General features: G+C 39.5%; 1 protein-coding gene across 1 annotated transcript in view; it reads left to right on the forward strand.

Annotated features, from left to right (window-relative positions):
• Window positions 1–15,834, forward strand: part of LOC140236839 (5'-3' exoribonuclease 2-like) — a 100,810-nt gene that overhangs the window by 35,601 nt on the left and 49,375 nt on the right. Inside the window, exons 28-30 of the mRNA XM_072316779.1 lie at window positions 152–340; window positions 4,951–5,220; window positions 8,773–8,897. Of these exons, the coding sequence (XP_072172880.1) occupies window positions 152–340; window positions 4,951–5,220; window positions 8,773–8,897 (584 nt within the window). The remainder of the gene's footprint in view (window positions 1–151; window positions 341–4,950; window positions 5,221–8,772; window positions 8,898–15,834) is intronic.

A 15,834-nucleotide genomic window follows, 5' to 3' on the forward strand; every position in this document is an offset into this window, starting at 1 on the left:
CCACTTCATATTTTCTCTGGTTCCCCAATCGCGAATTTAACCACTCGCGAAAATGTGTGACATCGGCAATTCGCGAAAATTTATGTACGCGAAAATTATAGCGTATACAGTAATTTACAATCTTCTTATTGATCATCATTATCATCCACAGGGTGCCAGACAAGGTGCTGAAGCCAGAGGATTTCATGAATGCCAATGGCTACCCGGGAGGGCGTGGCAGGGGACGAGGAGGCCGGGGCGGCTGGAACAGAGGAGATGGCTATCGCCCCCAGCTCGGCTTCCAGAGGGACAGTGGTTATCGCGGCGGACTGAACACCGGTGCCGCTCAGAGAATGATCAGGTACGTCCGACATGAGAAGTGTCTCTGAAGTGTAGATTCACTGCAAGTTTCATGAGACGAACGTGATGCCTGCTCATGTTTGACTGATGCCTTCAGCTGTGTTTGCCTTTTTTCAGGAGTTTTCTGACTTTTGTTCCATTGATTAGCATTTATCATGTTTCAACTTTTGACTCTTAACACCATGTTCTCATTTGTGTGGATTGAAAGCATGATGACACTTTATGTGCGGATGATAATATGTTGAAAACTTGTATACTTGTGTGTTTTAACATTATCCCTACATTCAACAGTATCTGGAAAAGTTTGATATTTTGTCTCCAACAGTGTGAGCTTGTGGTAACCAGTTTATCTCAATGTAATTTTTGTATTGGTGGAAAGCATCAACCACTGAAAAGTTAGTAGCCGTCTCAAAATTGTGTGAGTTTTTGCTTACCCATTAGTGAGAGTATTGTCACGTGCTGCTCCTGAATTTTTCATGCTTTTTTTTTTTTTTTTTTTGCTCTAGTGTGATTTCATTGCTTCATGATAACCCACTGTTCAGCTATCCAGATTAACCACAATTTTGTGGCATCTTCCAACGTTCTGTTCAAGTATCTATGGACTGCAAATAACACCATAGATTGCTAATGCTTCATGGCTTGATTTTCTGCAGCTGAAAGTTTAGAAATGCTTGTTTGATTATTGACATTTTTTTGTTAATCTGTTAGAAATTGCATTTTTGGTACTCACCTTAGTTGTTTGCATTTTGATTGAATGTGACTTGAGATAAAGAGACAACATGAAAATATCAGTACTTACATCAGCTGTTTATGTGTGTTTTACTAATGGCAAGTGCATATATTGTGCAACTGTTACAAGAACTTGATTTTTATTGCCTACCATGCAATCTTTGAAGTTTATCAGTGTTGTTTAACTGACAATGAGTTTCAAAGTTGAATGGTGGTATGCATGTTATGCATAAAATCAGCAAATAGGATTATGGTTAGGGTCAAGGATAATTGCCCAGGGCGTAATTGCCCGAGACCCGCTAGTGAGACATGAGACTAACAATGCTCAGTGCATAGTTCAAGTGATGATAGTAATGATGATGGTTGTCCTGATGATGGTTGAGGAAGAATTGGTGAAGTGGAATCCAGCTAACTCGTTACCAAAGGACGTAGCAAGGACCAGGAATGGCATCAAGAGGACAGATGCTCTTAACCCTAAAACTGCTGGGGGAAGGGGGAGGGGTTGACTCATCCCCCCCCTCGACATTTTCCAGGACCATTTCCGCCACACAAAATTTTTTGACAACGGCACGCACTGACGTTTTACTTTCAAGTGTTGCACATCTTATGACATAATTTTTGTGAAAATCGGGCATACCGTTACAATGCTGCACGACCTTTTATACATGCTTGTCAGTCCGAAAATGGCTCAAAGATGTGATTTTTGTGTACAAAGTCAATACAAACAGAGTTTTCTCACCTTATTCAAAAAGATATTATTTTCACTTTCATTTGCTGAAATCAATTTATTTTAATATAATTATGCTTGAATTTTACGGAAAAAATAACAAAAACAAAAGATCGAAAAACAAAAAAATACATAATAAATTCATAAAACAATAGATTTCATAAGAAATTATTTTTGTTGTAAGATTTGTTTTTTCAAGTACATTGTAAGGAATGCTACAAAGAATATTTACACTGAAGATTAGGATTCTAGGAGCTTTATTTTCTGATTTAAAGCAAGATGTATGATTTCATGCATATATTAGCATTATCAAATGAAAGAAAATGTGAAAAATGAAAATTTCAGTTTCTTTTTTTTTCTGGTTGTGCCAATTTTCATGGCGATTGCAAGATTGATGGCCTAGATCTGGTGGGTGGGAAGGTGGTGATTCAACCCTCCTCCGGCCAGGGAACAACCATGAAAGCCCAGCCTTGTTAGGTTAAGGCATTAAAGCTCGAATCTACAGGACGATTCGGTGGGTATCCACAGCAGGAGAGCCGTGTCCTGATCTTTGGAGAACATCCTAGTAACAGGCTTTATGTAGCTTTGTGAGTTCAGATGAGCTTCAATCTGCATATCATGTACCAAGAGTCTGAAGAAGGGGTTGAGTGGCATGAGTAAATTAAGTCAGGATGACATACAACACGGGTTGCCACGACTTCGGGATCTCTAATCGGTCAAGGTCATTATGCTCCACCGTAGAATCCATGCAAATATTAAGTTAATGGCACTTTGTCAGGCTTGTTTTTGGAGGTTGTGCTCAGCTGAAGATAAAAAGATTAGAATAAATGCACCACCACCCCCACACACACACACTCATACATGCAGAGCTTCATACAAGACGTCATTCTTGAGGATGCTGTGTAGGCCATATAATTAGCGAGTCTATTTTTTCTTGAATCGGGACTCCCCGACAATGTCGCGAGTGGTTGAATTTGCAATCATGCAGTACAGTACTGAGTGGAGAAATGTGTGTGTGTTTGTCACAATCATGTCGGGATCAGAGTTAATAGTTTTGTGTGTTTGTAAATGCTCGAATAGCACCCGACTCCTGGGATTTGCAAAAATAAAAACCTCATGAAATATTCGGCATGTACAGGTACAAGGTTGAGTTACAAATTGCATGGGGGAAACACAGGAGACCTGTTTTTGTGATGCAGAGTCACCAAGCATCCCTAGTTGTGCAGAGGGCTTCCTTTTCGGGTTCCAGGACATTTGCTCCTACGACAATGGCTCCCTTGGAATATCTACAGGCTGAGCTACACATAAGCTCTACTCTCAAGCATTACTCTAACCCTAATTCCTAAATCTGACATCAGATGAAACCTAAAACCATATCACAAGCCTAATCCTAACCCTAAATCCTTGGAGAAAATAAGACCAGAGCAGTTGTCGCAGGAGCAAATGTCATGGAACTGGAAAGGAAGCCACCTTTCTGAAAACATACTTCTATGTCTTTATGTCATGGTGAGAGACTATATATACATTCCTGATTGAGGGTCATGTGTGACGCACTGATGACTCTCAGAGCAGCCCTAGTTTTGATGCGCAAATGTCGGCAGCCGGTGCGAAACCTTCAGGGGACACTTGCTCCCGGAATATTCTTTGTGCTGTGTCCTCAGTTCCGTGGTGATCCAAAGCTCAATTCCAACCACCCTTCCCCCCCCCCCCACATTCACACACACACCTACGAAATCACACATGTATGTGAAGTGACTGAAACAAAGGAAATTCTTTTACATTTGTCTTAAAGGGATGGTACAGTATTGGTGGAGATGAAAATTGGGCTTTAACTTTTTTGCGAGCCAAGAAAACACTTATGAAATAGTACGGAGCATACCATCTTAAGAGGAGTTCAAAGTTTATTTGATGTAAATCAGGTTTGAAATAGCTGAAACATACAAAAACAAAGTAAAACAAAGGGATCGTAATAAAATGTGGGTCCCACACTTTATTAGGATCGCTGTGTTTCGGATATCTCAGCCATTTCAAAATCAATTTTCATCAAATAAACGTTGAAATCCTCATGAAATTACATGCTCTTTCATATTTCATAAAAGGTGTCTCACTATCTCACCCAAAAAATGATAAAAACCTGAAGTTAAGTCTCAACCAAAACTATACAATCCCTTTATCGTCAGAACTTGTTTCCTGCAGATATTTTGTTTTGAAAAGTTTCTTGATTCATTAACCTCTATGTGTTTTTTGTTGTTCTTTCAAATGAGGTAAATCCCTCATAATGCTAACATGTTATTTTTGTTTGTTTGTTGCTAGGTTGCCATTACCATAATTGTACGATGTTTTGTGCAGCCCTGATTAGAGGTGTACTGTATCTTTGTGGTAACGTCACGTTTTGAAGAATCCACCTTTCAGAGTCATTTGTCTGCATGTTCTAACTGCTTGTACTTTTGCATTCTTTTCTTTCCTTGCTTTACCCTTTATCTGTGTTTTTGTTCCTTTGATGCTGATTTGTTTTCAGGTGTTGCAGGCTTTTCCAGATTCATGATGTCCTCTGTGCATATCATCTCAAATCTCTCAGCCTTGTTTCAAATGTAATTAAATTCTGATCTGTGCTGACCATGCCATGTTGAAGCCATGTTAGTCAAGAGTAAAAACATAACTTACAAAACATGACTCTTGCATCACAATATTATGAAAGTAAAGTGCTGTCAGCAGCTGAGTTGAGTATGATGATGTTTGTAAGACTTTCACAAGTGAAGTCTTCTCTAGCACACTAATATGAAAGGATTAATCTTTTTGTCAGCACACCCAGTATAGTTTTTAGATGCTGCTTCTGCTTTATGTATGTATCCGAGGGATATTGCTCAGAATGTCACTTGAATAGGTAACACATAATTCAGCAAAATAAGGGGAATTTACTGTAATTATTAACTCTGAAATTTGTACTTTTTTATATGGAAATCTGTTTCAGTGGAAAAAGCAAAATTGATGAGAGCATGAAAACAATCAAATAATTGCAATTTTTGTAATATACTAAGTACTTTCTTAGCATGTGGAATAGAATTAAGGGAGGTGATACTTGACATGCTGGAGATGATTTGTAGATGTGCATGGTGCTTGTATGTATAACTGTACGTTGCATTTTCCCCACCTAGAGACAGAGATGTTGCAGATTACTCTGGTGCCAACCACCTCTTCAATCAGTGGAAGAACCAACTGAACTGCGCCCCTGCCAAGTGGGGCGGTGATTGTTTGAACCACCCAGACATGCATTCCGCTCCCGCTGCGGGAGGATGCCCAGTGCCCTTTCCTTATGCAGTGTTTCCCCATGACCAGGGCGTGTGGGGGAATTCAGTAGGGCATGCAGCGCCCCCCTACAGTTCCCTACCACCTTATGGCGTCAAAGCCATGGCAGAGCAGTCAAGGTAGATAGTGTCAGATAGTTTGAGGGAAAGGTAAAAAAGTCAAAGCCTTGCCTCTAAAGGTCAGTTAATGTAGGGCTTCAGTACTACACAGTGTGTGTTTTTAGAAACAAACTTGATGTCTCGGTGACTGCAAAAATCATGCTTAGTATTGCATGTGAATGTTGCCAAGAGACTTAAAGAATACGTAAGTGCATCTGTACAGGAAGAAGTCGTGGCACCTTTCTTGAAAGATTGCTGTAAGGGAATTGTTGAAAAAGAACCATAGAAAATAATGTACATGGAGATAGCAAGAATCATGGGAGACTGATTACTGTCAAAGTGGTTTCTTTCGCGTACAGATACTTCCACGGTTTCCATCAGTGCCGACTTTTTCGCATGTGTTTAAATTCGCGGTCGGCAAAATCTGTGAATTCACAGTCAGCAAACACTGTTTTATTTTGCACATGAAAACCCAAACTATAATCCAATTATTCTTTTATTTATTAGATAGAAATTAAACTTAAATGCAGGCTTACCTGAAATCCCATCTCTCGAGTACTTTATAACATGCTTGTACCTACATTGCACGGTATTGCTGTGTGTGTGTTGACCATCAATACGCTCAATGCCGGAATCTTCGTGTGTGCATGTGCGCAATAGCGTTGTAACAAGCGTTGAGTTCAAAACATTTCCGTGCGTGGTTAATTTCGCGCGACTTTTCAAAACATTTTCGCGTGATGTTAAATTTGCGGTTCAACCTCAAAGCGCGAAAATAAAACCACCGCAAAAGAAACGACTTTTACATTACATGACAACATTAAGGACTATTTGAGATTGCGCAGAAGATTAATTTTCTGATGTGAAAGTGGGGTGGGATCAAGTGGCAGACTTGGAGGAGATGCTCTCTGCCAAGGAAGATTGCTGGAATATCTAGAGGGTATGAGGGGAGGGAGGTGAAAAACAAGAATAAATGCAGCCTCTTGATATCTCAACAACAAGATTCCTTGTTGATTCTTCTATTCATGACAATAAAAACCCACTGTATAGAAATTTTGCAGTGTTCTAAACAAACTGTCTCTAAACATACTAGTGGATAGTTTGTATTGAGTGTGCCTGGGTTAGAGTTGTGATAGGGTTTTAGGTGCAGTTTGATGTGAAGATTAGGATTAGGATTAGGATTAGAGTTGTATTTGTGGGAAGATTTTATGTTTGGCTTCACGTGCAGATATTTTGTGGGAGCAATATTGTCGCGGGAGCAAATGTCATGGATCCTTACGGAACATATGACGTGGTGTGTCCATAGTGATAAATCCGTTTATGTGGTATGTAGGTGAGTTTGCAAGGCTAATATGGGTAGTGTCCATTGGGGAGGGAAACATAGAATATCATTTTGATGTGTGGCTTGAATATAATCACACGTACTCGCCAAGCCATGCAGTGCTTTTAATTTTCCACAATATATGTTGACGCATGTGCCTGCATGTTCGTTCATTTGTATGTCAATAGTAATGTCTTCTCAGGAGGAGCCATAAACCCCTCTTTAAAAAGACCAGAAGTACCTAAGAGCATGATGTAATTTGTCACGTCTGTACACTCTCTCAGCTTCTGGATTCTATGACCATGATTCCTCAACAGTTCGTTCAAGTTTATGCTCACTCTCTTAAATCTATTATCAAGTTGTTTTTTCCTCTTGCAGGTTGACTTACCTTTTTCTCTTGTAGGGGTGGAATCGGCAATGTTTTCTTTTATCATGCGATCAATTCTATTCACATTTCTTTTTACGCTGCTGAGGAACTGATGTAGATAACGGGATGTTCCTTTTTTTCCCCTCTTCACTTGCTGGAATTTGTGCACATTTAGTGTTTGGGGGCCCATACTGTGTAGGCAGCATAATTTGTCTTATGTGTGTGTGTGTCTGTGTGTGTGTGTGTGTGTGTGTGTGAAATGTTGCCTCACATAACATATAAGCATTGTATATCTTCTAAGGTGGAAAATTGCTGATCATTTCCTCTTGAAAAAAGATATATTACTTTTTCCATGTGATGGAGGGAGGCTCTACTACTACTCCAATGTCATATCTCTCTGTTTGGCATCAAGCCGTTAGCGTGACAGTTGACAGCATGAAACACAATATTGTCTTTACCCATGTGGAATTTATACACATGTATTATGTATATCTGTCTATTTCTATGTAAATATCTGAACGTCAGCCAATGTTTGAGACCCCCTAGGCATTTTTTTTTTTTTTTTGAACAGGCACTTCTCATTTTATTTCCTGTGGAGAGGTATCCGGTATTAGTACTCGAGGGACGTGTGTAATGCTTCTGCCAACACTGTGGCATTGCCATCATTCTTTCTTTCTTTTTTTTTTTACAGGAAGTGCAGGGTTACATTCACATTGTGTTGAGTCTGAGCAAATTTGTGTGTGTGTGTGGAATGCGGTGTGATCCAGTGATGTCGCCATGGCTGTTATTCGGGAAAACTCTGTGTATTTTATGAAATATTTCTGTAATTTTTTATCCAGTAGATTCAGAAAGTGTCTCTTATAATTTCTATTTTCTTTTTTAAAGAAAAAGTAGCTGTGTATGGATGATCTCCTTGGTAGCTGTGTATGGATGATCTCCAATTGAAATGAAGCAGTGTCATCGATCAGAGGAGCATTTTTATATCATATCACTGCCAGGGTGTTCTCATCACTTCATGATGACGTGTTGACAGATGAAAGCCCCGTTCCTTTTCAACCAATTATAGCACATCCCAAAGCAGTTACAAGACCGTGCATCATGTACTTTGCTTGGACTCCATTTTAATTGCCCATAAAAAGATATTTTAGTGTTGAGAAAGGGCTTTAAACAATTAGTGTGCCATAAGACATGATTGAATGGAGGAGCATTAAATATATGAAATGTCAGCTTCTGGTACTCCTTCCTTATTGTGAACTTCCATGTATTGAAGATTCAATGAACATGTGTGTGTGTGTGTGTGTGTGTGTGTGTGTGTAATTTATTATGATGAATGCAGGGCACACATGAAATAAAATGACTACTGAACACCTCACAAGAAATGTGTTGCATACTCCTCATTTACATATTTAGGTTGCAGAATTTCTAAGCCCCCTTTCTCTTCAAATGCCAGTAGTACTAGGATACTCTCTGTCCATTTAGATTGTTGCTTCTACTGGGACGATCATAGTATGACATCTTTTGATGGGTATTTCAGTGGCAAAAGAGAATGAAATAGTGTCAGGAGTACCGTTGTATCTTTTATATTCATGTGATTTAGAATGTAAAATCTCTTGGTAGCTGTGTATGGTAAATATTTTGCATACGTGTACATACATACATACAGTGGACCTACTCAGATTTAGCAGTATTGGGCTCTAAGTGAAGGAAAACAATTAACCAGGAATCCATGTGAAAGTCAATGCAGTGTACATCAAAGCCCATCTTTGCTATTGTAAGGCGGTCAGTAGCAATTCAGTAGCTCAAGCGAAATATCTGCCTCCTTGGAACTCTTTTCTTTGTCTCCATTGCACTCTATTTTCACCTCATCTCCTACCTTCTCCTTCGGCAGGCATCATGGTTCCAACTACGACGGAGGAAGAGGTGGCTCCATCCTCGGTTCCGCCCCCTCCCGCCAGGGTCAGGGCGGCTACGGGGGATACAACCAGCAACAGGGATCATCATACGGCGGAGGAGGTAAGAGCAGCTCTTTTGTTGACCAACGCCAAGAGTAAGATCCTCCTACATCACTCATGCAAAGAATATTGCTGATAATTCAAGGGAACTCCAGGGAGAAAAATCCAGGACATATCTGTATCTGGTGGCCACCTCCTGTTGAACGACTTTAGGAGTCTTTTCTTAAAACCATTCGTCCTGTTTTGCCCTTGCTTCACAGGTAATCGACTTGACCTTAATAGCAAGTGGTATCTGCCTGCAGACATTTTTTGTTGTTTTGTTTTTGTCAAATGGCTACTGTCATTCCATGTTGAGAATTGAAGCAGCTGTGAGTGACCCTAAGTTGGAAATGTTTAATGTGCCATGGTGGATTCTGGTGTGATTGGGATTCATGTGATGTGACACACTCTCCACCCTGGAATGATGTAGGCCTACTGTTAACATTTCAGCTTATTTTTGAATGCACATGGTACTCTTCTCTGATATGTAGTAGGTGGATGATTCACCAAGCGCATTTGTTAGTAATTCCTTTTAAGGAAACTGAAGACCAAATATAAGAGTTGATCAAGTGAAAGAAGCAATATTAGTAGAACACATCAGTGATAGTTTGTGTTGACAAGCAATTAAAAAATTATGAATTTTTGAAGTGTCATTGCCATCATCACTGGTTTAGGAGACTATCATACTTCATGACGTCATTTTAGACAGCCATATAAAGAAAATATAAATAAAATTCAATATAATTTCACTTTTCTAGCATAATGAAAGAGCTCTGAACGTATTTCTTTCAGAAAGCAGGGAGAATAGAGTTTATACTATTACCCTTAACGTAGGTCAGTAACAATTGGAATGTGCACTGTCTATGAAAAATGAAATTTTGTGGAATTCTTGTTATATTTTCTTTCTTCTGTTCTCCAAAATGATGTCATGAAGTCTAGTAGTTTCGTTATACAGTGGTGACGGTATGGAAAATTTATGAATTCATGACTTCTGTATCGGTTGTGCGATTTTTGTCAAACTTTCACTTATGTGTTGTGCTAATATTGCTGCTTTCACTCAATTTCCATTCATATTTGGGCTTTGGTTTCATTTAAAGGAGAAGTCCGGACGATTTTGATTAAATTCCACCATAATCTACATAAATCAAAGACCAAGATGACTAAGTTTCATTAAAAAATACTCTCCCAACTCGTCACAATCGATTTTTTGGCATCACTAATTTTGAATCGTAACTGCTCAATTTCTGTACGCCGGCTAGAAAGATCACGTGACAGCGTGACGTATTAGCCCCACATTGCTCTGTGTTTGGAGCGTCAGCTGGCTCGGGGAGCCCTGCATGAGCAACGGCGATATGGGTCGAGCAAGCGGTAGCATACCGCGTGGTTCCGGTCATGCAGCGAATCCGCGGATGCACGCGGCATGATCTATGTTATTGCTTCACTTCGCACACGAAAATGCCGATGTGTCAAGCGTTTTGCCAGAAGAAGAGTTTCTTTGCCATTCCGAACCCAGAAAATGAGCAGGAAAGGTGCGCCAGATGGCTCTCCAATATTAGAATTGACAAGTTTGACATCAAAACTTACAAATACTACTCGATGCAGCCTCGTCATACTCCCCACCGGCGGCGGTACTATGATAAAGCTGGCGCTGGCATTTCTTCCGCGGTTCAAAGTTATACGGTCGTAATTTACCACTGTCTGACATACTCAACAGTCTCGGACAACAAGAGAGGCAATGATTCTGAAATTGACAGACTGAATTCAGATTGTTCACACTCAGAAGTCAAAAAAAAAAAAAAAAAAGATCACGGATTGTGATAGCATTTGGCAGCAGCAGACGTACTTCAATAATGTATGCCTGATCACACTGATGGCAACAATACATAGCCGAAGAATGTACATGTAAATGATGGGATGGACACAAATAAGTACGGCAATATTACAATATATGTAATATTTCAATGAAATGAAAATGTCATAAAATTGCAACTATTTTACATTGATCTTTGACGGATTTTAAATATAAATATATTGAAGATGATTTGAATAAAGGAATACAGTGTTTGGCAACATTACTCCTAAACGGTGTCCGGACTCCTGCGGTAGTGCCAACTAGGCAGTCCTTGGCAGGCATGCAGATACCGCGCCGCAGTCAGCAGTGCAATTGGAGATCGATACGTAGCTGGGCTGCGCTCGCGGTGGTCTCAGCTGAGGAAACTGAGCCCAATGCATCCTGGGACAGATAGTACTAAGGGCTGCTCGCGACGGATTCGAACACGAAGAATTACCTTATTTTTTCAAAAAATCATAGTAAATGTATCTGATGGTCTTTCTCATCGGGAAAAAGGTAATAGGTTCATGAAATATTGTTCTTTACACGGGAAACGGCTGATAATCGTCTGGACTTCCCCTTTAAGAATGCAGTCCTATGTGATACATGTTGGGATGACTGGTGGTATTGAGCGATGAAAGAGTCAGATTACAGGTGGGAATTCCTCCAGACTCCTGGGGGAAAATGTTTCTCTAAGCGCTCTTGAAGTCGAATTTTGGGACACTTCTTTTTTTTTTCCCTTTTTTTTCTATATATTTTTTTTTCTTGTCATACAGAAATATAGTAAGAATGAAGCACATATTACGTGAAGTGATTCAAAATGTGTAAGACTTGTGCAAGAGTTAACTTTGTTATTTTGCTTTATTTCTGGGATTAAGTGCCACACATAAGAGCACATTGTATTGATCTTGACTTGAGAGTGTATAGCACCCACAAGGGCTTCCGTCCACTTGTGTGGAGTTAGGTTGCTCATAACACGGCTTCTATTGAGGTCCCATGTAATTCAGCTGTGACATATTGATGGGCCATCAAATTGAACAGTGGGTCGTAATCCTAGTTCCGTAAGATCCGAGTTGGCCGCCAAGTATTGCATGGTACAGTTCTGTCAGTTTGTCTGTTATGTTCTGGAGGAAGAGAGAAAGAAAAAAGAGACAGATAACAAAAAAGGGGGGGGGGGGGAGAGGAAGAAAAGTGAGATGCACAAACTCATGTAATTTCTGTATCTCATTTACGAGCATGTAACGAAAGTGAAATCAATTATGTTGTAGGCATTCAATGCAGCTAGAACTCGCTCTGCTGTGTTTTGTTTTGCGTTATGGACCCATGGTACCAATGTCATCATGCAGCTGGAATCTGCTGTAGAATGTTTGTTATAATCTCCACAAAGAGCTTTGCAGTTTTGATTGGATTTCGACAGCTATGATGCATTGAATTGGCATGACAGTGTTGAGTCTAGACAAATAAATCTGTCTCTAGTGTGGGGACCTCTGATCTTGTTAACTGTGTGAACAGTAGTAGGTAATAGGGTTTGCCCCTCACCACAAACAGGTATTTTCCAGTCACTTAGCTATGTGGACTTTTGATAAGAGATCACAAAACTTGACATGCATATGCTTATATACTTGAGGAACAAGCCAAACTCACCTTGTTCATAATTTAATCCTTTTATACCGCACTTTGCGTGCTTTTTCGGGTAAACAGCCTTTAAACTCTTCTTGCGTACAAAATGATTAGAGATCTGTAAGTTAGCCATATCTGCACATGCGCAAACTCTGCAGCTTAAATACAACAGCTGCATTTTGTAGGTAAGAAGAGTTCAGAGATTGTTTTACCCTCATCGACACTAAGTAAGTCCGCACAGCAGAGTGAATGCAAGATATCTGTCTTAAATGAGAGGCTGACCATATTACCTACCGCACAAGAATGTGGGTGTTTTGTTTTTTATACTAGATATACTTGGGCTTGCTCAGAGCACAAAAGTTTGAAAAGAAGTCTCCACTGCAAAATCCTGTGCGTTGCAATACTTTCACAGTTGTTGAGTAATTCTAAGGGGTTTTTTGGTTTTTATTTGCATCATGGCATGAAGATGCAGATGTGCAAAACAATTTTTTGTGTTTGTCAGATGCATGTAGGGCATTGCCATGGTAACTGCATTTTTAACACCAACTCTTGTGGAGTTAACTACACTCGTGCATTAACAAGCTATTGGCCTTCGTAAGGACCTCTAGATGTTTACATTTAAAGAATGCATTTCTTGTGTCTACGAAGTTGTTGCTATGGCAGCTTGCCTGCTGAAGGGCTAGGATGGGAGCATTAATCATACTTTGTGAGAATCGCTGTCAAAACTCTCAGTAATCTCTGTCATTCTTGTGATATCTTATGTTGCATTTTTTTTCCCCCCTGCGAAATGTATGGATTCCCACGTATGGCATCTCATGTTGGCATATCAGCTTTCTGGGGTCAGATACGTGCTCTCATGAATTGAACTATGTTATTGTAGATGCAGAAACTTTCAAGGCACATTAATTTTTGCATGTTCTGTTCTACTTCTGGCTAGCAAGATATATCTTGTCAATAATCTTCACGAAAAATATCATCTCAATTTTCTCTGCATATTGTGAATGGGTTGACATTTGCATACCGCATATTCAACAACCGGGGAATATGTTTTTGAGCCACTCAGTGTGAAAAATTAATCACACGAAAATATCAACGTTTGCAGTATCACACATTGTACAAACCTATATGAAGCTAACGAGCGTTTGGTTATGTGGCGAGCAAATCTGTCGTAATGATGTCCTGTGAAAGTGACAGAACCTGGAGCATGTGTGGAAAAATCCAGTAGCAGTTGCAGCAATACCTCCATCCTGGGCCCTGTTTCATAAAGCTGTTTATAAAGTTATGCATTACTTTACATACGACTGGAATATGAAGTGCCAATATGTGTGCCCATTTTTTTTCCTTACATTTTAACAAAGTACGACTGTATATCAATATTTCATCTATATTGGAGCAAAAATACACTTCCAACTAAAAACGTGTGTTAACATGTAAGGATGATAATCGTTATCATCTGCAAATTTCAACTTCAGCTATTGAAATTAACAGTGATTAGGAAACCCACATGGCTTGCCATATCTAAGTCATTTGTAAAGTCTTGCTTAAAGCCCCAGTCACATATAAGCACGGATCCTCAACGATCTACACAATGATCCGGGGAGTTCTGGGATAGTTTCGCCCTGGATGGAGCGTCGACGAGCGTTGAAGGCTGTACACATGGTACCAATGCGGCAGCTACACAGAAAAGGCCAGAACAGCACGGCATCTACACGGCATCTACACAGCGCTTACACGGACCAACATGGCAGCAACACAGCGGCCACACGGACCGTTCTGGATTGCTCTGCCAACACGGCAGTCCCCGGATGACACCAGATTTTTTTGGGACCTCCAAATGTTGCCATGTTGGCCTCCAGGATGTATACGGATGCCCAAGATGTCAACACGGATCTCTCCCCGGATTGCCGCAGATCAGATCTGGGGTGATCCAGCATGTCTATGTGACTGGGGCTTAACTTTACGGACAGCTTTATGAAACAGGACCCAGAATGTATGGCATCACCATGTATGAAGAGCTTGTGAGCCCTTTCACTGGAGACTATGTACTTGACATTCATCAGACGTATGCATTTCTCAGTACCGAATCTCAGCTGTCGAAAATGTCAAATGTTCATGGTATGACATTTTTAGTCACAAGTTTTGATTTGCCCTTTGACAGTTGGAAGATGAAAATGTTTAAAGAAAATGTATAAGGAGTTCATGCGCCCTTTAATTGGAGACTGCTTGAGATTCACAGACGCATGCATTTCTTAATGACGAATCTCAACTGTCAGAAATGTCAAATATTCATGGTATTCAGTTGATTTCAGTTGGTAATGTATCGAATTCATGTTGACTTCCACTTGTAAAGCAGTTTGAAGATTACATCACAATCCAAGCTCAAGCTGAGAAGCTAGTTGGAATAGTACTTTGGTCCACACATATTGGGGACCCTGCGTATTCCCCGTTTAAGTGCTGCCTTCGCACATCCTGAGCACAACTTTCCCACTGGTTTGTTTTCAGCGATATTACACAAATCATGTTTTTGGCCAGTGATATAGCAACTACAAACTCTGAGTCCTACCAACACAACTTCCATTTCATGTGAAGGATAAAACTTTGGTTTTTTTTAAGATTTCATTCCAAAATAAGTAACATCAGTGAAGATTAGAGTCCCGGTTAGTGGGAGGCTATTGAGGCAATGGGCAAATTGCCCCATATAATTTGCATTTCTAGTTTGCCTATTGTTTCTGGGGTAACAAGATGTCATATATCTCGAAATCATGAACTTTTAGATGATGGATTTTTTTCTCACTTTTGCAACATTTTACAAAATGACAGTAGTGTTGATGTCAAATATTGTAGAGATTTTTTTTTAAATCACATTAATAAATGTTCTATTTTAAAACTCAAATCAGTATGTTTGATATACAAAATAATGTCAAACTTGGGACAATATGTGATGATGACTTACACTACCATTTGATGAATGCAGCAAGCTTTAAAATTCCATGACCTTCTTATCAGTGTTTGATTGTGAGGAAACAGTAAGTTCAAGTTTGTGTCACATCCTTTAAAGAATACAACAACAACAGCAATACAACATCTATCAATATTTAGATCTCAAAGGAATACAAAATTTCTTATAACTTGTATCATGGTAAAATCATAAATAGATTTTTAGTATGCAATTCAAAATACAACAGATAGAAACAAGGTCTGGTGACATCATATCATCGGACACAAGAAAGAGCAGCAGATGTGGTGGATTAGCAAAAGCCATTGACCTCTCAGAGCTAATCCTTTTTTTATACTATTTCAATCACTACAAACACAAACAAAACCGAAGAAACAAAGAGCTACCACGAAAAACAATGTTGTCAATACTGTCTTTGAGAAAGTGCGTCTTTGAAAAAGAATATTATTATTCTATTATTAAAACATTCTTTTTTTTTTACAGATAAAATCTAGTTTTATACGTGCTCACATAATAATTAGAAATAAAATGTTCTTTAAGAATATCAGGCAA

Source organism: Diadema setosum, chromosome 1 (assembly GCF_964275005.1).
Source record: "Diadema setosum chromosome 1, eeDiaSeto1, whole genome shotgun sequence".
Taxonomy (NCBI): Eukaryota; Metazoa; Echinodermata; class Echinoidea; order Diadematoida; family Diadematidae; genus Diadema; species Diadema setosum.